The 26,045-nt window shown below is 47.2% G+C and overlaps 1 protein-coding gene across 1 annotated transcript in view; it reads right to left on the bottom strand.

Annotated features, from left to right (window-relative positions):
* Nucleotides 1-1,261: 1,261 nt before the first annotated feature.
* LOC144129652 (histone-lysine N-methyltransferase PRDM9-like) overlaps nucleotides 1,262-26,045 on the bottom strand; it is a 50,828-nt gene continuing 26,044 nt past the window's right edge. Inside the window, exons 3-8 of the mRNA XM_077663763.1 lie at nucleotides 24,373-24,471; nucleotides 23,962-24,038; nucleotides 17,465-17,653; nucleotides 15,237-15,489; nucleotides 3,428-3,593; nucleotides 1,262-1,822 (exon numbers count right to left, since the gene is read on the bottom strand). Coding sequence (XP_077519889.1) covers nucleotides 1,312-1,822; nucleotides 3,428-3,593; nucleotides 15,237-15,489; nucleotides 17,465-17,653; nucleotides 23,962-24,038; nucleotides 24,373-24,471 — 1,295 coding nt within the window. The 3' untranslated portion in view covers nucleotides 1,262-1,311. The remainder of the gene's footprint in view (nucleotides 1,823-3,427; nucleotides 3,594-15,236; nucleotides 15,490-17,464; nucleotides 17,654-23,961; nucleotides 24,039-24,372; nucleotides 24,472-26,045) is intronic.

The following is a 26,045-nucleotide window of genomic DNA, read 5'->3' as shown; positions in this document are numbered from 1 at the left end:
TTTAAAAACTGCGCTTTACCTTCGCTTAAACACCCTGGGTATATACTCAACATGCGCACATGCCGGCCAGGCAATTCGAGATAAATTTTGTGCTAAACAGGAACGTTTTAGGCGCTGTAATGGAGCTCTGCAAGTGCTGGCGACCACAAGCTGCAAATGTTGATATTTAGGAAAATAAACTAAGCATTATGGCGAACTTGTCGCGTCTAAGTGGAATTGTGAAATAGGCCTTGCAGGTGCAATTAAAGTGAAAACCCATTCAACAGCCAGTGATGGCTACGCATAGGTTCTGTGCTGAGGCGAGAGGGAAATAAACCCGCAGTGAATTGAGGCCAATGACGAGGACTGTAGCACGTGATAGAAGTTTTCGAATGACATTCGGGAGCAAAACAAAAAAATGAGGTTTCCAGTAGGCGGCGGAAACATAGCCCGCCACCTATTTCCGTTCTTTATTTCCAGCTCGTTTTAAGATCTGCGCCATTTTAGAGAACGCCGACAGCGGCGCCGAGTATCGATAGCCGAGCAGAAGAACATCAACAGGACGAGTACAGAGCAGCGTCAGTTCACAATTTTGGATGGTCAATTCATCTGCGAGCACCACAATGACTTCTGCGGCGTTATAATGCCAAATTCAATTGCACAAGCGGGACAAATCCAAGCTTATTAGCACATGATTGTCTGAGCATTTAGAGTAAACAAAATTCCTGCTTTTGTTTCCTTTCGTTGGGAAAGTACTTATCGAATGTAGGCGGCTCCACGCGAGGCAGCTGTTTTTTTTTCTGTTTTAGTATTTCTGTGTTTCTCTAGATGCTATTCTCGTGAGACTTTTTTTTGTTTTTATTGAAAACTTTCTTGACCAACTTAGATGAGATGGGTCGTTTTCCTCGCCATCTCGGATAAAAGTAACAGACCTCCTTTTTCAACTTCCGACACCTGCCACTGTGCGTGGGGGCGCCGCCTTACAAATTACTTCAGCTGTCGAGACCGGCGCAGTGTGCCCTTCTGTATAGTGTACTTTTCGAAGAAAGAAGTGCTTTGCCAAGTGGCGCTTCCCGCACAGTGGCACCAATCGCAACCTGGAGGGGTGGTCTGCTACTTTTGCCCACGATAGTAACTAGGCTCTTCCAATGGCTTTACACTCCATTCGGCTTTGTCCTGCCTCTTGGAGGTCGTCGATCATTCCTTTCTGTCGCCCAAGCTTAACTTGGCTACGATACACTATGTACTGTGCGTTATATCTGTCTTTCACGTCGGCATTAGGACAGAAGCACATACCCCTTCCCTCGCGTGTGAGCGCATAATAGAGCTCGCTCAGTCCTCGCTGTATTGCGGTTCCTCTTTCTCAGCGGAAGAGTGGCATCTCTGCACGTGGATTCTCAGATGAGTCACGTCCCCAAAGCCCTGACCGCAGTGCGTGCAGTGCAGCGTGTACTGGCGGCTGTGAACTACTCTCTCATGCCTTGTTTTATTGCTGCGCGTCGCGAACCTCCGCCCACAATGCGAGCAGGCATGGGGCTTCTCTCCGGTGTGCGTCAGTATGTGTTGATTGAGGAGGCCGAGGTTGTAGAAACCCTTTCCGCAGAAACGACAAACGAGTGACGCAAACCTGCCGCCGGAGGAGTGCCGCATTTGGCGGTGACGCGTCATATCAGAGGCGCGTTTGAAGCGCTGTCCGCAGTCGGTGCACTCGTGAGGTCTCTTCTTCGAGTGTGTCAGCAGGTGGCTGGTGAGGTGGTCCCTCCGTGCAACAGCCTTTCCGCACTCCTTGCACACGAAGGTCCGCTCGCCAGTGTGGGTCTGCTGGTGTTTGGTGACGTTGCTTCTGCATGGAAGCAAATGAAAGGAAGCGGGAAGAGAGCATATTTTCACCGGCATAGTTGACAACGATTACCAGAAAAGCAGGAATATTTCCTGCATAATACATAAACAACCTGCGTCTATCCATCATCATCATCGTCATCATCAGCCTTACTGCACCCATTGCAAGGTAAAGGCCTCTCCCATGTCTCTTCAATTAACCCTGCGCTTCGCCAGCAGCGCCCACCCTCTGCCCGAAAACCTCTTAATCTCATCCTCCCGCATAACCCTCTTCCGCCCCCTGCTACGCTCGGCTTCTCTTGGAATCCACTCCGTTACCCTTAAGGACCAGCGGTTATCTTGCCTTCGCATTACATGCCCTGCCAAGCCCATTTCTTCCTCTTGATTTCTACTAGGACGTCTTTAACCGCGTTTGTTCCCTCACCCACTCTGCTCGCTTCCGGTCTCTTAACGCTACGCCCATAAAGAATTGAGCATGAAGAATTCAGATATTTTTTCCCGAATGCAACCGCAAGACTCTGCTCAGTTTGTTCTTGTAACAACAAAGTATTGATCATCTCCAACTCCGTTTATTCCGGACTGAAAATGAATAATTCCGGAAAAGAAAAGGGGATGGTTCAGCAAGGCTGAGCATGAAATACCGTGCATAATCGCTTTAATCACAGTGCTGCATTTCCATTCCGTCAACGCCATAGCGCAACAACTCCTGGTCTTGCCTCCTGGATGGTCTCAAATGTTTTTTTTATACGTCGATTTTTGCTGCGAAGCCAGTCATAATGCAAATTGCATAAAATGTAAGGCACATCACGACGAGGAATAGTAAATTATTTGTTGGGTGCGGTAATTGCTTTTCCAAATAACTAAGAAACCAAATTTGGTTGTATTCAGTTGCTTAAGCGAGAAATTTTCGCTCGGATTTCAGAATGCGACCAAACAAGCAGCACAATCACCAGAGAAAATGAGAAATGGCTTCCGTTTAGTAGATCATGTAAAAAAAGAAACGAATAAAAAAGTGTTCTTGCAAAAATTCGACTCTTACGCGGTCTAAAGCAGTTCTCTAATGAACTGTGTAACATAAGAAACGGAAATCAGCGGTGTTAACTGTGCATTTACACGTGCTCAGTAATATCCTATATTCCACGTGCCGACGAAGCTGAGTTACTGCGCTGTACCGTCGACGGTTCGAAAACGCGTGAAAAAACAGTTTCGAACTCGACGGGGCACAGAAGAGAAGGAAGACACAACACGCGCGCCGCCTTCTCCACGTAAAGTGCCTTCCTTCGTTTCTATGTCCCGTCCAGTGCGCGCTATTAGTGCCTAAGCACTAATTGGATGTGTACCAACGCAGAGAAGAACCGTCCGTTTTCTGTTCTACATTTGTTCGCAGCCGGCCCATCTCGAGCGTTCTGTCCTGCGGCGCTGCCCGCTCATATCGTCTTCTACGTGGAAATAATCTTGTGGTTATAACCCCGTTGGAAGATATTCCTCTGCCCGCTCATGATCGTCTTATACGTAGCAGAAATCCCTGCTTGCGCAGTAATCACAATATAGAAAAAAAAAATTTCTGCACCATGTCTTAACAATGAGAGCAAGACATATATTGGCTTACTTGTTATTGCTGGAATAGGGGCAGTATCTACAGCTGTAGCTCCCTTTCAGCTTCTGCGAGTGGCTGCTCTGCCGATGCCTCTCCAGAAGCTCTTGTGCGGAGAACTGGTCGCCGCATGTCTCACAGGGGAAGGCCGGAACAGGAGCAGACTTAGTGTTTTCACCCTCTGAGAATGGATCAGAGTAGACAGAATGTTTTGGTAGACACCGTAAAATTGAGTCCATATTCATTTTAATACCGCCCTTTCTCTAATCGTCAGAAACGCCCACCGGAAACGCACGGCAACAAAACAGGCGAAGTTGTCTGTCAGAACCTTTGTTCTTTAGAAGGAAGACTCGAATGAAAACTTCATTTCACTCGATGCTTTCTTGTAAAATAAGTACGAAGGCTCATCCTTGGAAAATATTCACGAGACATCGCGGGCGCCATTTTGTTGTACAGCGCGCAGCTTCAGCGGCAAACACACCGGGCTGCCTTTCGCTCTGCCCCAAGTACACCAACATGGCGGTGACTGTGGCTTGGTAGAATTCTCCCTATACTACTGCTCCTACAAACGACAACCTTGCCCGCAGTTTAACTAAAGCACGATTTCGAATAGGGTGACAGAGAGCGCAGTGAATATGTGTTCATCACACCTTTATTTCCTAACACCACTCACTCCTCTCCCCTTTTCTCATTCTGAGTTAACGCAGGGGGGTTTTAATTCAAGATCATTCACTTCAAAACGCATCCTTAGAGTCTGACCAGCATAGATTTGCTTACAAGAAATAAAATAGGACCGCAGTAAAATAGTCAAGCTTGGTCGGCAACATTAAATTACAACTACTTAGCAAAGTGGACCATTGTAGTTAACTTCCCGAGCTGCAATTGAAGTTTAAATGAGCTGTTCTGAAAATACTTATTAAGTGGGTGATTTGTGACTAATGAAAGCCAACTTGTGGTCATATCGCGTACAAGTCTGCAAGCGGGCCAATAATAAAGAAATATTTCTTTAGAGCGTTACCACTTATTTGCGTGGTAGCGGGGGCGGCGTTTGCGTCCGGCTTCAAGAAATAAGGCGTAAAAACTTCACCTGCATTAATTCCTGCCTTCATGACCCCAACTAATCGGAGAAGTTGTAGTGCGAGACCAGGGCGACGACATTTCAATCAGTTCCAGATACAAGTGACACACTCTTGACCCCCTCGGAGCAAGAAAAGTCGCGGCCTGCCGCCCCGAGACATTCTTCCGAACGCAGCTGCGATGAGCTCAATGGCAACATTCTGACGCTGCGGATGCAGTGCCAGTGTAAATTAGGCACATATGGTGGAACCAGCGAAACTGACGCAGGATAAAACAAAGAGGCACACACACAACACCGTACTCACACAAACCTGTGCATTATGAACCAACTAGCCCCGCAATTAACTCTGTCGAAATAAAATAGGCATGTGGGATAGCGTGCTTTAAGGTGTGCGTGCGCCAAACGCTATTTCATATCGAGCATTACATTATGCTTGCTTTGCGTACCCTACTTTCCCAGTTTATCGTACGCGGCTCTTGCGCGCTCTAAAACATCTTTTTCCAAAATGGCGGCGCCAATTGAAGAAGGACCCCTCGGACTCTTGCCTAGGACTGAATTCGTCGTTTTTACTGTCGTTTTCAAGTGCGTTCACTGGCAATAAATTAGGCTTTCGTTTAGTCTCATCTCGGCTATAGCAAAACGTATGAGCAATAAAATTGCCTTATTGTTTTACCTAGCCTATGATTATGCCGCTTCTAGTCTCAAAAATTAGCGTCAATTTTTTTGACAAAAATTCCCCTATTTCTGGCAACCTGGTGGCGCCACTAGGCTGAGCTTATCGTTACATCTCCGTTTGCATACGCTCAACGAAATGTGTTAATGTGACAAATCGCATAACTTGCCGCAAAATGCGTGCGCTTAGCGTACATAGACGAGCATACACGTGTCGGCGCCTAACGCATCGCGTGTGCTTGCATGATGATCCGCGCTGGGAAACTCTTCTCTTTATCTTTCTAATGAGCCAAACGCGAGGACGATGCATATGCGGGGTACTTCACAGATATTTTAAGCATCTGCGGCAGAAGACCTGAGCATCAAGCAGTACGGCAATCGGAGACGACGCAACCAGCTCTCGTTTCGGCTGACAAAAGTGCACCTGTGTGACCACATATATGCTCTCGCAGATGCCAGGAGCAATGTGCTTATGACGTCTTTTTATAAAGGAAATGTTTCAGTCAATAAAGCATTACTCAAAGCACATCCGCCTTTTCACTACGCAGAACGCAGAGTAGACGCTTCCATACGCTGCCGTGTCGCGTTAGACTTAACTCGCCAAACACGTCCAGCACATTCGTATTTGCGCGCGTACTGGGAGCTGGAATCTGCCTCGAACAAAAAGGCCTCGAACACCATCGCAATATCAGCCGGTCGCACAAGATTAACAGTCGATATATTTTAGAAATAATTTTGCGATTGTAATACGAAGCGACCATTTGTGATTAGGAGGTGATCAGACCTTCGACTGCAATCACACACATCTACGCAAAAAAATAAATGAACAGCAAGAACTGCCGCAAAGGAGCCATTGCAGGCGACGCGGACGATATGCACCATGGTCTGTTCAAAAAATCGCCTGCATCGCGCAAATCATCGCAAGAAGAACCGCGGTCCTTCTATTTCACATAAAAAGGCTGCGCGCGCTTCCCGCTCCCCTACCATCTCTCCGTCGTCTGCGAGTGCCCCGAGTGCTCCCAGCACAAAATCGTCTTGGCGAGTCTGGCTGCCCGCTAGCAGCCGAAAACCGCCCAGCCAGAGAAAAACTAACGCGTTCGGGGCAGCCACCGAAAGTGAGCGGAGCAGCTCGAAAAAAAAAAATTAAGGAAAGGAATATTGCCGGCTGCGGCATTTGCTATCTTATATCTTAAGCACCCGAGCTGCAGCCGGCGGAGGTGAATGGGAAAGGGAGAGGAAAGCGAGAAGTATAAAGTGGAGTGATAGCAAGGATGTACAGGGGAGAGCTCTGTAGGCTATATACAAAATACAAAAAAGTAGTGAAGTTCGCCCCGCTCACGCGTCAGTATCCAGGTTCTGTTCCCAAATATTTGCGCGCAAGCGGCCACTGTGCGCAATTATTTGCAGAAAAAAAATAAATTACATACATAGCCGCGCGCACGTAGCGCCCCGTCTCGAACAAATCGTGCGCGCGGCACACTACAGGAGCGGCCGGGGTGGGGCGCCCGGCCGCGCGTATTGTGAGAGGTAGCACCCACGGAGCGTTCATGTCACGCTTGCACTACTTGGCGAAGAGCAAGCGGAAGTCCACCTGCTCGATGAACACACAGAGGCTCACCATTGTTCTGTCACGGGTGCGCGCACAGCCCTGGGGCCGTACGCACAGCAGCGCCTCGAGTATGGGCGGGATGATTACCAGTGGCCTGTAGGCCGCGAGCATATCCCGACGCGGCACTGAAGAAGCGGTGCAGAGAAGGGGTATGTGCTCCAATAGAGAATTATGCATATTGCAACCGCGCAAAACGACGAGGGACGACGAGAAGAACGCACAAGACACAACGCGTTTTGCGCGGTTACAATATGCACTTCCCTCTTAACCACCAACTAGCCCGCCTTTGACTTTTAAAAGAGAATTATGCATAGCGCGATCCGCTACCGTGGTCCGTTATCTCGAAGCCGCTGGGTGCACGCTCATTGGTGCCGACACGGCCGGCACGCACGCAGCTGACGGGCACGTGGAGCCATGAGGCGTCCACAGGGCGACCTGCGCGTGCGCAGTGGCGCCTCACGGAAGCGGGTCACGCTAGCGGATCGCGGATTGCGCTATGCTATAACTCTCTAATGTCTTCACTGCACCGCAGTCCCGCACGCGTCGCTCGACGAAAGTCCGTGGCGCACCCGTCTTTCTCCGGCCACACGCAGCCAACGCTGGATCCACGCTCAGGCGACCCGCAGGCAGACCGCGTACAGACAGAGGCGGAAAATTGAAGAGGGCCACTGTGAAACACCATACCCCTTTCCACGTTCCCCTCGCCAACCAGCGCCTTACAACCTCTCTCCGTCTTCCATAACCCACTATCTCTGTCCCTCATCTTTCCTTGAGAGGAGGGGCACATTTTCCTCTCATAACTTTCCCCCTGCCAAACGAGGCTACACACGGAAGGAAGGAGTTTTTTTTCTTTTCGGCACTGGCAGTGCTAAGGCTGATGCCTTATAAAACAGAGAACAAACTGTGTGGAATCATTAAAAACATTCCTGATGAGTATGTGACGTTATGCTGTGTTCTTTTTTTGTTTTTCTGAGGATGTATGTATTGTGTATGCGTACTTTTGTTTATGCCTGTTTAGAATCTGACTTATTTTATGAACGCAATGTACTGTCCTCGCATGCCGCATTTAAAATGCACAGTATGGACCCGAAAAAAAAAATGTACGGATGGACCCGAAACTAGCCTTCAACTATGGGTCTAATAGCATTGTGCGTATTGTAACCTTGTAAATTCATTTTTAATAAAAAAAAATACGCCTCCACGCAGCTCCTTTTGCACTAAGCAAATCACCCCTTGACCTCAAAGTGACAGCTATACAACCAGCGTATTTCAGATCGAGACTGACCCATTCTCGTCGTTATATGTTCGGCCACCCCACATGTTAGACAAACTTGCCGACCCATATCCTTCACGACAGTGGCAAAATACACTAAAAAAAAAAACGTGTCGAGAGTCCACTTCAGTTTCGTCATCATCATCATAAGCCAGACTACACCCCCTGCAGACTACGCCCTCTGCATCTCCCATGTGTCTGCAGTTAACTCTGTCCTTTGCCAGCTGCACCCGCCGTATACCAGCAAACTTCTTAATCCCATCCGCCCACCTAACCTTCTGCCGCCCCCTGCTACGCTTGCCTTCAATTGGAATACACTCTGTTTACCTTAAGGTCCAGCGGTTATCTTGCCTGCGCACAACATGCCCTGCCCAAGCCCATTTCTTCCTCTTGATTTCGTCTGGGATGTATTTAACCCGGGTTGGTTCTTTCACCCACTCTGCCCGCTTCCGGTTTCCTAACGTTACACCTCTCATTTTTTTACTTTTCATAGCTCGCTGCTTTGCTCTTAACTTAAGCTGCACTCTTTTCGTTAGCCTCCACGTTTCTGCCTCATCGGCGAGTACCGGTAAAATACAGCTGTTGTATACATTTCTCTTGGATGTATTGGTAAACTGCCATTTATGATCTGAGAGAACCTGCCACATGCGCTCCACCCAATACTTATCCTCCTAGTTATTTCCCTCTCATAATCCGGATCAGCTGTCACTACCTGACCTAAGTAGACGTATTATTTACCACTTCAAGCCCCTCGCTTCCACTTGTGAGCTGCTGTTCCGTTGCTAGGCTGTTGAAGATTACTTTAGCTTCCTGCACGTCAATTTTTAGACCCACCGTTCTGCCCTCCTGCCTAACTCATTGATCATGCTTCGCAGTTCATCTCCCCACTGATTCAACAAGGCATCAGTGAATGACAAATCGTTTTGGTATTCTCCATTAACTCTTATCCCAAACTATTGTAATTTAAGCATTGGAATACCTCCGCCAAACAGGCGCTGAACAGCTTTGGCAAGATTGTGTCTCCCTGCCTGACGCCCTTCCTAATTAGAATTTTATTGCAGAATTTATGGAGGACTATGGCAGCTGTGCAGTCGCTATAGATATCTTCCGTTTTTTTCGCATCAGGCGCTTCTACACTCACAGAGCCCCAACATTAGCGCATGAGCGGCGCGAACTTGATTGCTTTATGTCTTTTGTAAATAGTGTAGAAAGGTCTCCCGTGTCCTTTCTGGCTATCGCTCCCCTCTATACTTCTCCTCGGTATCCTCTCTGTTTCCCTTTCAGCTCCACCGGCTGCAGCTCGGGTGCTTAAGATATTAGATGGCTAATGCCGCGGCCGGCAACATTCTTTTACTTCCGTTTGTTTTATTTATTTTAAATAAACTACTACTACTTCTACACTCCGATTCCGCAATGCCTGCATGAATGCAGGGGTTTCCATTGAGTCAAATGCTTTCTCGTAATCACAGGCGGGCATTTGACCTCAAAAATCTATACCTCACCTCAACGTCAAAAAGAATTTGCCAACCTCACTAAACCTCAATCTCATCAGTTGAGATTGAGGTCTACTTAGATGCCCTCACCTCACTTTTCCTGAAACCACTGCTCACCTCACTTAACCTCACTTCAACCTCAAATTGTGAGGTTCAGGTCGGCTGCTCGACCTCAGAAAACTAACGAAAAACAAAACAAAAAGCGATTCAGAAGTTATTCAGTTAAAAACAGTTCTGAGAATTATGTGAGACAGTAAAGCCGAAATGATGATGGTATTGTTTAATAAGGTGTATACAGACACTATTGATGTACACGCAATAGGAGAAGCTTATAATCTGGGATGTATCCTCAAGTATGTGGCCCGCGGGCAGGGGTGTCCCATACGCGGTTACCAGCAGTACGTCGGTGAGTACTTTATGTGTCAATATTTTTCAGCCTGCTTTGTGTATACTTGTTCGTATTGGAAGGCTGTCGCTCATTCACGCACGAACCGGTAATTGACAAACACAGCCCTCCTACACCATCCAGCAGAAATTGGGAGGAGGGCGAACGTATTCACGATACTCTTTTCAGGCTTGAGAAAAGTTACCAAATATAAAGAAACTGGTCGTCGATGGTTATGCAGACGATGGCTATGCAGACGCATATCAGTATAATTCTGTTTTCTTGCTCTATCCGGCATAGCGAGAATGCTCTTTTCAGTCCCCTGTGTGTTGCCTTCGAAAACATTTTACAAGCTGCGACTGTAGTACACCAAGAGAGGCACGTTGTGTTTGTGTCTGTGTAGAAGCGAGCGGCTTCTTTTATTATCGCGAAAGCATTAAATGGCTTACTTTCAAGGTCATATCCGGAAAAAGTGTCCGCAAGAAACAGCGCCATGTGACGCCACGAGCCGACGAGTCACGCGACGACGATGATGACGTCGCATATTTATTAACGCTAATTAGTATAATTACGTAGTGCTAAGACTAATTAGTATAAACAGTGCTGACATCATGTGAGTGTGACATCATACCAGGACAATTGACAGCTATGTATTGTGCCATCAAACCTAGTAACGTGACGACGATTTAATATGAAATCACACCGCCTGAAGTGACAACGATGTTATTTCTCGTCATACCAGGACCCCATCCACCCCCCTTCCACCCCCATTTCAAGATACATACAAGTATCCCACTTTACTACACATGCGCGCAAAACGCATTAGAAAGAGTGCCTACAACCCGGTCCACATAAATGGCATTCGAATTGTCCAGCAGGTAAACGCGCCACTTCATGTGGGCTTAGGCGTATTTTTTTTTTTTTTTGCCCGAGGAGGGGGGGGGGGGGGGGGGCGTCTTGGAGAGATTTTGCTGCGGGGAAATTTGAGCAAAGAGCCATGGTGCTCTGGACAGATAGAGCGGTTCACGCTGCCCACTCTAGGCCAGTTGTTTAAACCCGTGTGATTTTAATATTTGGCAGAGTGTTCGAAAACATAATCTAGCTCTTTCAAAATGCACAATAGTTGTCTTCGGTTGCTGGGTAATATACAATAAACAATATTCTGTCAGGATTCATATTGATAGCGCTATATCAGACTTCCCCGGGCTCACAAAGATATGGACCTCCTGCATGTTTGTAAACAAACGAGGTGGCGCTGCAGTCGCTAGTGAGCTCGTGGTAGGCAAAAGGTCGGGGAGTGGCGTCGCGGATATGTGTTGTGCGCGGGTTTTCAAGGCTTGTAGGCGCGTTTCCAGTTTCTGCGAATCACAGCAATGGTCGATGCTTCCAACTTAGTAATTTGTCGAAGTACACGAGCTCGCGGTGTCCACGTGCGGCCTATAAAGAGAAATAGTTTGCCACTGTGTATTGTATATATGGTTAGTAGTAAACATGTAGAAAGCGTTCCTGCCGTTTATTTATGCGCTAGGCATTGAATAAAACAAGTTTTGACACTCTGCACTAGCCGGAATGATTTTACTTCGGGACACTAGTGAGGGGAAGTGCTGGCGTTGTTTCGCCGGAGCAGACATGCGCTCATCGTCTGCTGACATACGTACGTGTCGCGCTGCGCGAAAAGTGGGGACAGAGTCGTGTCCCCGATCTCCTGTCTCGCTTAGCGCTGTTTTTAGCCGCATGACCACGCACCAGCCAGGCCGACCTGTACTCTTGTTAAGCTGGTCGATTTGGTGAAAATTTTTGATTTCTAGAATTATTTCCTTTCCTAGCTCTGAAGTCTAGTTTCGTGACGAAAAATTATAGCAAAATATTGAGTACAAATTTATAAATTACGCTTTTTAGAAGTGTGGTTGTCAAAAATTGTGAGGTAATTTCTTTGATTTCAGTGCCGCATTTTTTTTGACCAAAGCGAAAGCGAAGATGCCATAAACGAGGGAATAAACTTTAAGGTTCGTTTTCTGACCTCTCACATTTTCTGCAACTGGATCACTCACCTTCGTAATTCGCATGAAAATCAAATGATTCCATTTGTCGCCAACTATTCCTGAGACGTTGAGGAGCGTAATAAATCTCTCGATTTTTTTCCCTACACGTGCAGTATTGTGTTAGTTATTTTTTGTAAGAAACGTTTTCATGTAACTACGCATGCATAAGTACTGACCATATAGAAAAACAACTAATCGCGTCATCATACAGAACAGGGCTTTATGCACATGCTGGCATAAAAAAAACTGCGCACTATCCACTCAATTAGGGACCTAGCTTTGGGGAACTTGACGACAGTGTTAATTATAATTACCCAGAACTGCGCCAGGTATAGCTATAAATAAAAGGAATGACTGAAACTAGCGTAGGAATTTCATATTTGCACCAAGTTTAGTTACAACGAAAACACTTTTCATGCCGCGTCCCCTCTCAATCTCGCCACGTGTCTGTTAGTAGCACGCCTGCGGCTGCTTCTTTCCAAACAAGCTTCGCGATCATGTATTACCTCATAAAACATGACACATGCATGATGCAATGAAAAAGCATATGGCGTTTAGCACACTTAAGGTACGCTATTCTAAGCACACCAACGCGACCGCGCAAGATTGACACAACTTACCAGACTTCTTTCTACTCGAATGAAATAATTACGTCGTCCTATCAAGAAACAGTTTCAAGTAACTATTAAATGTCACAAAACGCGCCATTTAAACATGGTGTGCTATTAACAAAAAAACGCATTCCTTGGGGGCGAGTGAACCTGTCGGCGCCCCGTGCACTCCGGCTCAAGGTGATAAGTACGTGTGCAGCTACATATATCTTTTTTTTCCTTGAGCAATTATCAGCCTACTATCCTGAAGTTCAGGTGAATGAACGCAGTAACTTGCATGCATTAAGTGCATTGAGTGGCAGTGCCTATCGACTCCCAGACTTCGCGCTTTACTACCGTGGCCCAGTGCCTGTTAGCCAGTTTCCGAATGCGGCATTTATGCGCGAGAAACCTATCGAGGCTAATTTAATATTTTTTATGCTACTACGCGGACCCAGCAGTGACGCAGCTGGTCAATACATGCTGCTTCTGCAGTGCACAGGCTTGAAGCAGCCGCCGGTAACTGCGGCAGTTGCGGTAGGCACGGGCAAGCGGAACCTGTTTTGCCTACCATGCGAAAGTCGCTGCTAACATCAGCGCCACCGCATCTTCGTGACGTCGCGGGGTGAGGGAGGTCCATACTGTTTGCATCATCATCATCGCCATCATCTCGAGAGTCAAAAGCATGTGTCGTTGCATGATCTTTGTAGTATGTATACGCATACGCCTCAACAGAATTCTGGGTACCATTTCGTCAACCAGTCTGAGACAAGCTGCTTTAGGTCCATCACTTCTTTTCTTGAAAACTGAACTAATCAATGGTGCGCCAGCATCCTCGACATTTTTTACCCACGAGCACCACGCGAGCATCCTACGAAGCCGTTTAAGGTGAATGATGTGTATCTGCCAAATAGTTGATGGAAAGATAACGGGTAACGCCTGGTCGTCTGCAAGGCAGGCCGCCAATCTAACTGATCCCATACGAGAAAAGAAAAAAAAAGCGAATGATTAGAAACATACAAACAAAAATTGCACACTAAAAACGGAAGCGAACAACAGTATGCCCCTATTAAACTTCATATTAGGATTGAAACAGCGACTCAGCAGCACAGCATGTAATAAGTTCCATGCATACATATTAATTTAAAAAAAGGAAAAGGAAATCAGCTACCACATCACCGTACAATCATTATACTTTTGCATTTTTTCGCCGCTGCAACACCGTATGCTGGTGCGTTCACCTCGTGTTGCCGTATTTCGACATAATAAGCGAATTTCCGAGAAGGAACAAGGAACCGGAGATCAAAAGGAGAAGTTGTTCGAAAGGATAAAAGTGAAATTATATTTTCATCTGCTTGCATTACGGAACGGGAACATACAGAATTAGTGTGAGATTCGAAAGGGGAAGTCACCTATCAAAAGCTTCGACGATGTTATACAGGTTTTTCTGGCTTCGTGCTTTTCTAATCAAATCAGCAGGTGTCGTTGTTAAGAACAACCTGAATCACATTCTCTCGCCTATGCTGCATTCTCCAGTTTCTGTTAAGTCAGCTTGTAATGTACAGCAGGACCTCCTTTACTCGAAGAGCCGTGGCATCAGCGCATGAACACCGAGCAGTCTTGCTTGCGGCAATTCACGCTGCGAAGAATTTATTGCGTGCCTTTTGGACTGAACTTCTTTGTTTGTGGCATAAAACAAAGCTACCGCGGGTCAACATGAGTTAAGTGTTTTGCGCACTCCCGGGAGTTTGAGGCGACCGTCACGCAGCCGGGTGCTACGCCGGCGGGGCAAGGGGGAGAAAGAGTGGCGTGCTGCGATCCTTCCGGGAAGACCGGAGGGGTGCGTCTTCCTGTAGGCTCAGGACTGAACGGACATTACGGCGCAGCACCCTGAAGCTAAGAAGGAACTGTGGCATCCGGTTGTCCAAACAGGGGAAGTCGAAGACCAAGCGTCATTGCGGGGATGCACTGCAACTCCGTTTCGGAAGCGGCATTCGTCGGAGTAAGACGTGCCAACTTCAAAAAGTCTTGACCTCAAAACTTCGAGCTCACTCAACCTGAAACTCACGCGTGCGGTTGAAGTCTGATTTGCTGACCTCACTCACAAAATGTCGAGCCGTCGCCGACCTCACCTCAACCTCACCTCACGACGTGAGGTTAAGGTCATTTTGAGGTTGAGGTTGACCTGGTGAGGTCGAAACCTCATGAGGTTGCCCACCTCTGCTCGTAATCAATGAAGGCTAAATATAGGGGTCGCTTATAATGTGCGCATTTTTCTATCACCCGATTTATAGTGTGAATGTGATCTGTTGATTAATTGCTTTTACGAAAGCTTGCCTGACCGTTTGGTTCATTCAAGTCTATTTTTGCCCTTAGTCTATTAGCGATTACACTAGTAAATTCTTTCTAGGCAACGCACAGGAAGCTGATCGGTCTAATTTTTCAAGTCCTTGGCGTCTGCTTTGGAATGAATTAAGATAATCTTAGCGTTCTTCCAAGCTTCTGGTACGCTCGAGGTCATATCTTAAGGTGGTCGCGCATTTAAGCACGTCGCTAGGGCATTCTGTAGCCGCAGACATCTTATTCCATTGGCAGAACATTGATTTAAGCTTGCGAGCTCGAGGTGATATCACCTTCCTACATAAAGTGAATCACATCCGCGAAAAGAGCCGACCCCCTCACCGTCCCCGGGTGGCCGCGAAGCTCGTGGCTTGGTGAGCAGCCCTCGCTCCCGGGCGCACGATGGGCTGCATGACACGAGGAGCTCCTCGCCCGTGCCGACAGCCTTGCACGTCCTGTAGTAGATGTTACCTTGGCGCGTGTAGGCCACCAAGTTAGATTCCCGCGGGCTGGCCGCAGAGTTCACGTATCGCATCCAGTTGGAACTCTCGAGTGGACGACCGTCCACCAGGAATTCCTTGCCGTTCTTGCGAACCTGGGAACACCACGAATAAACTCGACTGTGTGTCAATCCTTCAGGTCATGATAAAAAGGCACCATGAAATTTATTTATTTATTTATTTATTTATTTATTGATAAATACATACTGCTAGTCCCATTTGGGATTGTTGCAGGAGGGCAAAATAGGGTTAGTAATGAGTTCAGAAAATACATCATTTTGGTGAAGATCGTAAAATAGACAACTAATACTAAGGGTAAAGCAAAGGCACTGGAATTAACTATGGAAATACAACCAAAAGTACAACAACGCAGAATAACAATACAAAGAACTGTATCATAACCCTATCGAAACAAGGCAAATTAATCTCACAATAGGCGTCATGACAAAAGTTGTATCGCAATAGTTCAGAAAACAATACTGGTAGTCTGTGTATACCTGAACAAAGTTAACGTTAAAAAGGCACACAGAATAGGAAGCAATATTAGCAACACAGAAAACACACACAAAAATATTTGCTAATTATGTACCGTGCTCTCGATGGCAGCGCTGAACTTTCCTAACGATGAGCTGCTAGTTATTGAAGGTTTAAGACTCTTCCATTTACGAGTGGCAAACGGAAAAAATGAGTATTTGAAGCAGTCAGTATGGAAAGGGTACTCGTTAAGTGTCTAAGAATGTTTGTGACGTGTCGGTCTTGCTTTAGAAAAGGAAATATATTTATTACGTCAAGTTTTAATTGCTGGTGAATTAGTTGATACATCATCTGTGTCGCGCGAGTTTACTACGTATTTGGAGTGTTTGTATCCCCTCACGTTTCATTATTTCTGTATTTGAGTCAGTTGTTTGGTATTTGTTAAATATAAATCTGACAGCTTTTCTTTGAACTGCTTCGAGTTTGGCAATATTTTAATTAGTATGAGGGAACCAAACGACGTTACCATATACTAAGACAGATCTAACCAAAGTGCTGTACGCTAATAGTTTAGATTGGGCAGGGGCTAGTCGCAGTCGTCGTCTAATATAAAAGAGTCGTTTTAGAGCTATTGATGTAATCATGTCCACGTATGCTTTCCACCGGAGGTCATCAGTTATTAGTAGACCGAGATATTTATGTTCCGTGACGGTAGTGAGTGGTGTGTTATTTATGGTGTATGGAAAATTTGATTTATGCTTCTTCCTTGTTATTGTCATATGAGCTGATTTAGTAGCGTTGAGGGGCATCTGCAAGTCCGTGCACCATTTTGTTATAGATTTAAGCGCATTGTTAAGGGTTTGATGGCCATCAACTGTGTTTATTTCCTTATAAATGATGCAATCATCTGCAAAAAGTCGTATGTTGACATTAGCATTAGCGGCTAAATCATTGATGAAGATTAAATAGAGGATGGGGGCCAAGCCACTCCCCTGGGAAACACCGGATACAACTTGGACTATGTGGGAAGCTTGCTGGTTAATTTGTACTAACTGTGCTCGATCTGATGTATAATTTCTAATCCAGTTAACTATAGGTCCTTGACCTAGTGTCGCCTCAAGCTTATTAATTAGTTTGCTATGCGTAACTCGATCAAATGCCTTCGAAAAATCAAGTAGTATTAGGTCGGTTTGTTTTCGGCTATCTATGCTTTGCGATAACTTATGTATTAGTTCTATTAATTGAGTTGCCGTTCTGTTTGATCACGGTGGAAATTCTGCCTATCCTTCTGCGCTGGACACCGCTATCCTGCTGGAGGCAGCAATGGAAGATGTGGGGCTGTTTATAAAGTGTCAAACATAAATTCGTCTTGAGAAAGCTATATCATGAGCACTTGAATGGCAGTGCGCATGATAATATCTGCCGTTCGTGGAGGCGGAATACACTCAAATTTCTCCGAACCTCATCAGATGACGACTGAGCCACCAACTAGAAAATATTTCAACTTTAGAGCTATTGTAGTAGAAGACAGAAGACGCCTGTGCTGTAAACGCAGCCGTGGTACATGGTTCTAAACAGGCCTCGTAATAGACACACCTGCCAGGTGTAGGCGTTGCTCTCGCCGTTGGCTTCCACCCTTTTACCCTCGTAGGGGCCGAAGAAGACCCTCCTGGGCAGCGGTTTTAGCGTGAACACCCCGAACTCGGTGCGCTTGAAGACGTAGCGGCGGATGTACAGATCTTTTGGGAGGCTCTTGTTTGCACGCAGTGGGTCCCCGGCTTCCACCTGCGAGCGGCACGTCCTCTCGTGGATGCCTGCACTGCTCCCAGCTTCTGTTTTTCACAGCATTCACTAGAAAACCAGACTGACTACAGCATTCAGCCTCAGTGGAGCTGCAATTTCATACAAGAAAACTCTGTTCATTTGCATTTTAATGAACGCCACAATCCTTGGAATCTATGCTCAAAAGAGGTCGTCCAGATATGTGATATGTTGGCGGGTAATCACGATAAAACGAAGGGAGCAGTAATTCCGTAAGAAACGGTTGTCCGCTGAATAAAGTGGTCAAGGCATACCTCGTCCCTGTGAGATGTGGCTCAATCACACTCACGGCCACTCACACTCATGTCCACTCACACACACAACCATTTACACCCACAGCCATTTAGTGACGCTCATGTCCACTCGCTCACATTCCCGTTTACTCACTGTTTCCTTGTTTTGGACAATGGAAGGAATGAAATATTTACTGCCACGGCCGACTACGCTCGTGGCTCCCCATGCAGAGCCTGGTTCGCACATATGCGTTGGTGAGCAACCCGGGGCTCTATCGGGTTCTTTAGCCAAATTTCGCGGTTTCGACGCTCGAAAGAATTTGTCATATATCACGCATATTCATGTCCCGAACCAATCTTACGCACGTGTGCTCCCGCGCTTGCTGCTAAGAGAATGAGTGCGTGTTTCGCGTCAGCTATGATGCTTAGGCACGTTTTTGAACGGTGTCCATAGGCGTGCGCACGGTTGTTCATTACGGGGAGCAAAGTTTCAGCGCAGCGGCCCCTACTTCCCAACCTCCTCACACCTGGGGCCTTAGGATCAAAAATGAGCGCTAAGATGAGCAATGATGCAATTGCAAGCTATACAAAATATTGAGCTGTAGTTCATCCTTTCAGGTGTAGCATACGCAGATGAAAACCGCCCCTGCACCGCTGAGACATCAATTTAACAACGTGCTTTCCAAGGCATTCTCATAATATCTAAGCCAAAGAAAATATGACTCATCCTTTTTTGTTTATTGCAAAAAAGAAACTGAAAAGATCGCCTCAGACTGAACTGGCAAGTAAACATTTCTTTGAACGCAGCATCACGAGACCTCGGCTGCCGGTATCGTCAAAAAGCTGCATGCCCAGAACACTGCACTATAAGCAATGAAGGAAAAGGTCTAAGAGAATAAAGGCATGGGGCAGACTTGGCGCCCCAATAGATGCTAATAGCGAGAGGGGGGGGGGTGCAACCTCGTCCCCCTTCCTCGCTGCACACGCCTATGACAGCGCGTAAGTAACAATAATGAGTTTGTGTTGACAAGGGTCTTGGATAGCGTCTGAGTGCCAATATTTTGCTTGCCTTTAGAATGGCCTGCCTAAGTCTGTATGAACACTGTGGACGCAACTCGTGCCTGTGAATACTTTTCGCATCCTGAGAAATGGAGAAAGTTTCTGAAAAGATCGGGGAATTGACCATGGGTGGATGAATGGATTCTGTGAACCCTTTAAATTTGCGGAATAGCGAGCGCCACCTGTCGTGCAAAAAGAGAAGCTCCGCTGGCCCTTTTGGCTGGAAACGGGTTCTCGACAAAGCATATGCAAGACAGCGTCCAGCGTTCACGCGCGCTTGTTTTGTGGTTTTAATGCTCTTTATTTGCAGGAAACATGTGTTTGCTCGCGAAAGAGGATGATAGAGGGGGAGAACACCCCATTTTCGCTTTTAGATACGGGGTTGAGCGAAGAGTTTTCGCGTATTATCCCGAAAAACGACAATGCGTAGCAATACCTGCACTCTGCTACGTCAACGGAACGCCTAACGACTAAGCGAAGATGTGCGCGTAGGTGGCGCGGGCGAGTGTAACATTATAATAGATGCTCTTTGAATTTCCTAAAGCGCACAGATGAGTAAGTTCGCGCTTCCTTCATAGGGCAGGAGTTTCTCTTAACTTCGCACAGCACATTTCGCCTCATGGCACACTTAGCTGATTAGTAAACGACCCGTAGTACTACCTTAATCAGGGCTAGCGCTGATACGGCAGAGCGCTGCTTTGCGTGTTAACGGACGGGCCGCAGGAGCGTTATAGAAAGCGCGAATATACGCGAAGTTGCGCTCTACCGTGCTCCCGCTGTTCGGATAACTGAGTTTGACATTGCAGCATTTATGGTGAATGTTCATACTAGTATAAGCCATTTGATTTTCGTGTGTCGATGGCAGAACTCTTCTAGATCGACAGCAGTGTGCACTTTGCAGTAAGCGCGGAATATAGCAGAAACACCCGTTTCGAAACGTGATGGATGTGCGCACTACTGACCCCATCAACGGGCTCGTTTTTGGCGCCTTGCATCTCGTCGCGGCCTTCATTACGTACAAGTCTCGCTGTTGTAAAACGCGCAGCTAGTTTTGACAAAATATTCTTGCAGTTACATGGCAATGACGTGGCAGTTACAGCTCACATCAGTCGTCGCACTATAACGGAGGAATGCACGGAAGGCTTATGTTTTCCAACCAAAACCGAATCGCCTGCAGAGAGCGCTGGCGGCGCCTTCACCTCGCATGCGCAGAAACATTTCCGCAAATGGTCAATTCCTCACGAAAAAGAAAACGGCTCGAAAACGCCCTCTCTCGTCCCGTTCTTTGCGCTAAGCTGTTTTTGTGGATAACCAACAGCCCTAAATTCACACCTTAACGCCAAGTAACACAGTAAGTACAGATTTGCCCTGCCGAAAAAAAGGATTCAAAGGGGAGTGGTAACCTACTTCGGAGGCATTCGTCTAGCTAGACAAGGCATGCGGGACCGATCTGTGGACATGCCTGCCGTGCAGTAGGTTGTCTGCGTTGCACATAATCCCACTCTGAAGGGGGCTTTAGAGACCAGTGTGGTGTTCTCGTTTGAGGGCGGTACATACAGAGGCCATGTGCGCATCTGCGTTGCCATAGAGGGTGCTAACACTGCACCTAATTATTCTCACCGTAGTCAGCCTCTTCGTTCGTTGAGGAAATATCATTCTCGGAAGAACGCGTACGTAGCTAACTTTAACGTAGCGTACGTAGATAGCTAGCCATTTTGCGGTACAAGCCCTTTTGTAACGGCTCGACGTTACTGGGAAAAAGCTCTATCCAGAATTTCAAAGAGGCAATCGCATTATCCGGTTGTGAGGATTCCTCATGCTTCCCAGATATCAGTGCAGCTAGAATTGTTGAAATCGGAGCGTGCAAACAGAAGCTCTTCCGCTGACATGCAGAACTGAAAACAAAAAGGTAAAAATTTAAGAAGCCCATTGCACACGACCAGTGCTGTTGCGCTCGACGCCTGCCGCAAGGTCGCCTATGGACCGGAAATGAGCTGCTTCCTTGAGCCAGCTTGGTACAGTGAAAGAACATCAGTAATGAATGGTCCCTCTCGGGTAAGGCCGGTTAGCAGAGAACCTGGCCAACGTGGCGGCGAGACGTGCTCTTGCGAGGGAAGTAGGGGGAGAGTTTGGAGGCAGTGACGAGCCATCTGCAAGCGTTGGCGGCATGTGCACCGTGGCGAGTCGCCGCCGGAGTCCGAAAGGATTAGCGCTGGTGTCGCGCAGTTCGGTGACCCCACCCCCTAGTATACCGCGAGGGAGCGTGGATCGAGTCTCATGCGTGAAGGCCCCTGGCTTGGCGGTTCTGCTAGTGCCGGGTCGCCATGCGGCAGAAATTGTTGAATGCTCCAGCACTGACGTCCTTGCGCGGGTGCGATGCGCGAAGGTTCGCGTCCGACTTTTGTGGAGACTACAGCTGGGCCGCGGCGGTGATGGCGGCGGTGATGGCAGCAGCGACGCAAAGACGAACTCTTTGCTGATATAGAGAACGTGCAGCTGAAGTCCAGCTGTGCGATGGTATCACCTACGTGGCGAGACCCTGTATCCGATGTTGATTTGCCGCCATCGCCGATAGAAACAAGGAACATTGCCGGAGGACGGGCGTCTCCGCCCCAGGGCTGAACCTGACCCTATTGGTGCGCATTGTGTCTGAAGGGCATTTAGACCACGTAGAAGGGTGGAGGAGGAACTTTTGACTCGGATGATGATGTGAACGAATAAATTTCAACCTCAGGGAAGCTCTCAGGGAAGCTCCTTCCATGTGCCGACAGAGGGAAAGAACGTGTGAAGAAATATAACTATAGTGCCGATCATTGGGGCGCGCCAAACAGTACCACGCCTTGCACACATGCAGCGGAAGTTCGTATGACGTTTTTGATTTCCAGGGAAGCCTCCAGCAGCACAAATCACCAGCGGCGTATTTCCGCGTACATTGATACTGACGGCAGTTTTTTCACGACCATAAATAAAAGGGCTTTTTGGACTCTGTGGCGATTCAGGGAGCTTTATCCTCAGCTCGTTCCCGCTCTTCGAGCAAAGTCCACTAACTTCTGTTGCTTTTTTTCTGTAGCTTTCTTTATCAAGAGCGAACAGACAAGACTCAGAGACGTTATATTTTCGATCGCTTTCTCGAGTGTAGAAGAATGAAGTTAGAACTCTACGTCCAGCCAATCAAAATGGGTGCGGCCCATTTGGCTCCCACCTCATATCTACTGCAGAAAATCGCCGCAACGTTTCGCCACCTTCGGCACAAAAAAATCAATTATCGAGCAGATTAAAGCAATTTATATTACCACTTCGCCATGACAGCTATCTCCTTGGCGTCAAGGTGTTACCATGTCTGATCTTATGTGTACAAAGAAATAAAAAATATATATGCTTGATTTGCGATGATGGCCTCCTCCAAGTATACGATAGGAACAAGAACCACTGGCTTTACAGAAAAGAGCACTTGCTTTTCGTGCTTTTTCCGGGCTTGAGCCGATTTGTGCAGTTCAGGAACCATGCCAAATGCGTCAGGTTCTTCACATGGGTCGAGTTCAATAAAAAAAAATACGGCCAGAGCACAGCTCTACAATGCCCACAACAGGGCACAGAAAAAATTGCAGGGGACACTTAAGCTCTGCCAAGAATATGACGTGACAGCATAATGACTTAATTCAATGTATGCACAATTGGTCGTTGTCTTCAATACATTCTTAGAACTCCGGGGCCAGTGGTGCAGAGGTTAAGCGATGCGCCACAGCCCTGCGATGGCAGGTGCTGCCACAGGTCGGCTTTTTGTGCCCCAGGTTGGTCTTCCCAAGTGGCCAATCTTTTTAACTGCCACCTACCACGAAGAGCAGTTGTTCACAGTCCAGTGGGCAGGTTGTGATCACAACACAAGATCACGTGACCAAGGTGGCCCACCTGCATCCTAGGTTCCTTTCCTGGGGATACGTGGTCTTTTTGCTGCTCACGGTCAGTCATGACGCCGGATTTTCTGCGACATGAGCTCCTTAACGTTATCGGGATATAAACCTAACCGTCCACTGCAGTACTCGAGATCCCACCTTACGCTAGTTATTGCAGATCATTTTACTGTCACTGTTTTACCAGCACGCATTGAAACTCTTCGTATATGAGCTCAAGCCATGTAGAAGGACTGACAAGAGAATGTACCTTTCTAGCAGTGGCAACGCGAATTTCGATCAAAGGATCTGACACAATTCGTAGCGACTCATTGCACCCGCGAAGGGCGTGCGTCCACGCCAACTGTGAACTAGTAACGCGAACACGAACGAAAGATTCACGTTCCTGCGCCAGCAAAATGCCCTGCTGCGGTCGTCCAAAAACACCGGCATGGTGCCTTATGCGGCTAGAGGCGCCCTCGGTCATGAATAGTTGCTTCCCTAAGCTGTCAACAACATGAATAGCGGATACCTTAATCACGAAACACACACGAGAAATTTCACTGTCGCGTCCACACGCCACTCACATCCACTCACGACCACTCGCACCCATTCACATCAGCTCATATCCATTCTTCACCCATGTCCATTCACCAGTCATCACTACTCACACTCACATCCACTAACTCACACTCATCTCCACTCACACTCTTATCCCCTCACTCGCACTGACACGCACATGCACTCACACTCCCAACCAGTAACTGACACTCACACTCACAGGCTTGAGAGTGAGTGCGGCGATGTGAGTGCACTGATGAGTTAGTGTGCCTCCCTGTGGGTCGGGTAAGACACAAAGAGGCGGTGAAAGGAGAGAAACAGGAAGAGTGTAGTGGCTGCAGTGGACAGTTCCCATAATGTATGTATGCTACAGCAGGTGAAGGTAAATTCTGGAATCAGGGACTGCCCTCTATACTCGGCACATTGCCCGTCTTGTTTGGCGCCGGTCTGTGCGGAATGAGAATAGCCAGATATGAACTGGACTCCAAGGCAGCGTTTCACTCTCAGCATGCACGTGCTTCGCACTCACCTCGGTGTCCTTGATGTGTGTCAACGGTCCGTGTACGGGGCAGTCGCCGGGGTGGTCACTTCCGCAATCGTCGCAAACTGCAAGCATAGTGTCCAGGTCAAGGTTTCGCAGAAGACGCAAACCGAAGGCTAACATTTTTTATGTAATGCTCGCTGGCCTAAGTCAGGACGAGGCACAGGAATAGGAAGTAGTTTACATACACATGAAATACGTGTGTCTATAGGTGCCAAAGCCTCATTTGGTCATCATTTAAAAGGCAGTCTTCAACAGGCTCCTTCAAGGCGTCAGACATGAACAGTATAAAGTAGTTTTCCAAATGCTGCTCCGGAACGTATGGTGACCAGTAAAGTTATTTACGACGTGCGCAAGTTTTCTAAGGAAGGTAGGGTCAGGTTTTTGTGGACAGCTCACACAGGTATTCGTCGGAGTTCTCCTCGCAGTCCGTGGACTTGACTCTCTTTAGTTTTCTTCTCCGGTACCGGGACTCGTCGGTATGCTCCCTGGATGAAACTGCGATTAATTGCAGGAAAGTTGCTGTAAGAATGGTTTTGGCATAGATTCTTACGAGCACTTGTAAACGCAAGCAGCGTTTGTGTGCTAAGAGCAAGAGTAGTGGCTTGAGCCGAATCAAGTGTCTATCATTACGGATGAACTTATAGGTGAAAAAAATTAACTGCGTCGGACACGTAAAAAAAATCAGTTCTTACACAAACCGAAGTGATCTTTCAAAATTGAAACGGACCATGACCGTTTATTTTCACGCTTACCCACCTGTCGAAGTTAATTCTCAACTTCTTAAATTAAAATTCCCCCAAGATTCAGTTGATTCTGTGCCGTAAATATTTTTAAAATGAATTTTTTCCGTTTCTTCTACGAACTGCTTGCTGGTCTGGCAACCTCTAATTGCTGACGTCAGAGAAGCATACCCGCTCCGCGTCGTCTTCTGCGCGCTGTTGAGGTGCTTGCATGCACACCATAGCCGGCGGACGCTCGAAAGTTTTCTTTTTTACCTTATCGAAATAAAATACATTTTCAGTGTTTTCTTTTAGGAAGCGGTCAGCTTAGTACGTCACCTGAGTGGTCCTTAAGAAAGCGGACTAGCTCGTGGCACCCCTTTTCTGATTGTTGAGGAAACAGAAATCGATGCACCCCTGCTTTATTATTTATGCTCATAAACATACTTTTATGTTATGAGTGTGGTTTCTTATGAGCAGTCAAGTGCTCCTGTATGTGAAAGGAGCACGCGCCGTGCATGCCTTCGCCGATGTGCGCCGTGAAAGCCGCGTTTTGTAGCTAGCTACAAAGTTCTTGTCCGCTATTAATCGGCTCGATGATTAAACTCAAATTATCACAAGGTGGCAGTAGAGTAACCGTGATGCGCGAAAGAAGCAGAGAAAAGTGCCGAATGAGACGACTTTCCCGCTGCATGTGCGATTTTGTAAGTCGAACATACATTCCCTTGGGCCCGTAGAACTCTTTTGCAGAAACCAAGCCGCTTGAAAAATACTACGCGACTCGAATTATTTCACTGCCCGCACGGATGAATCGTCGCCGCCATCTAAAGGATTACTTGAAAATAATAGTACATCTTTTAGCGTTTACTGTGCGTGCGCATTGTGGCCCAGGAATGCGATGATCACGACAACTGCAGCCCCAAGCTTGGATTGTTTACATAGCAGTGCGCAAACAGTACTGCTCGTTTGCTTGACATAAAACGCAAGGTGGGCTCCCCTTACCTTAAATATTACGTAGTATTGCCCACAGATTGTAGTTTTACTTATTTAGAAACTATGATAACACTGCAATAAGCGCTGCTGATGCTATATCGCCTGCTTGGGAAACGCTTCGCGTATGACCTGCGCTTCCCGTTAATTGTATCTGCTTTTCATCGGTATATTATTTTAATGCGCTTTAACTAAAAATACATTGGGACATTACTTGCATTAATGAAAACAACCGGATTTGTTGTCCACAGTCGACGCCGACGGCTCCTGCCGGCTGCCTTAGCACATGCTGTGCAGACTGGGTCACATATCGGCACTTCCCCCTTATTGTACTCGAGCCCTGCGATGTAGGCAGTGGTC

This window comes from Amblyomma americanum, chromosome 4 (genome assembly GCF_052857255.1).
Source record: "Amblyomma americanum isolate KBUSLIRL-KWMA chromosome 4, ASM5285725v1, whole genome shotgun sequence".
Taxonomy (NCBI): domain Eukaryota; kingdom Metazoa; phylum Arthropoda; class Arachnida; order Ixodida; family Ixodidae; genus Amblyomma; species Amblyomma americanum.
The sequence above is the reverse complement of the archived record's forward strand: the minus strand, read 5'-3'. Positions and strand labels throughout refer to the sequence as shown.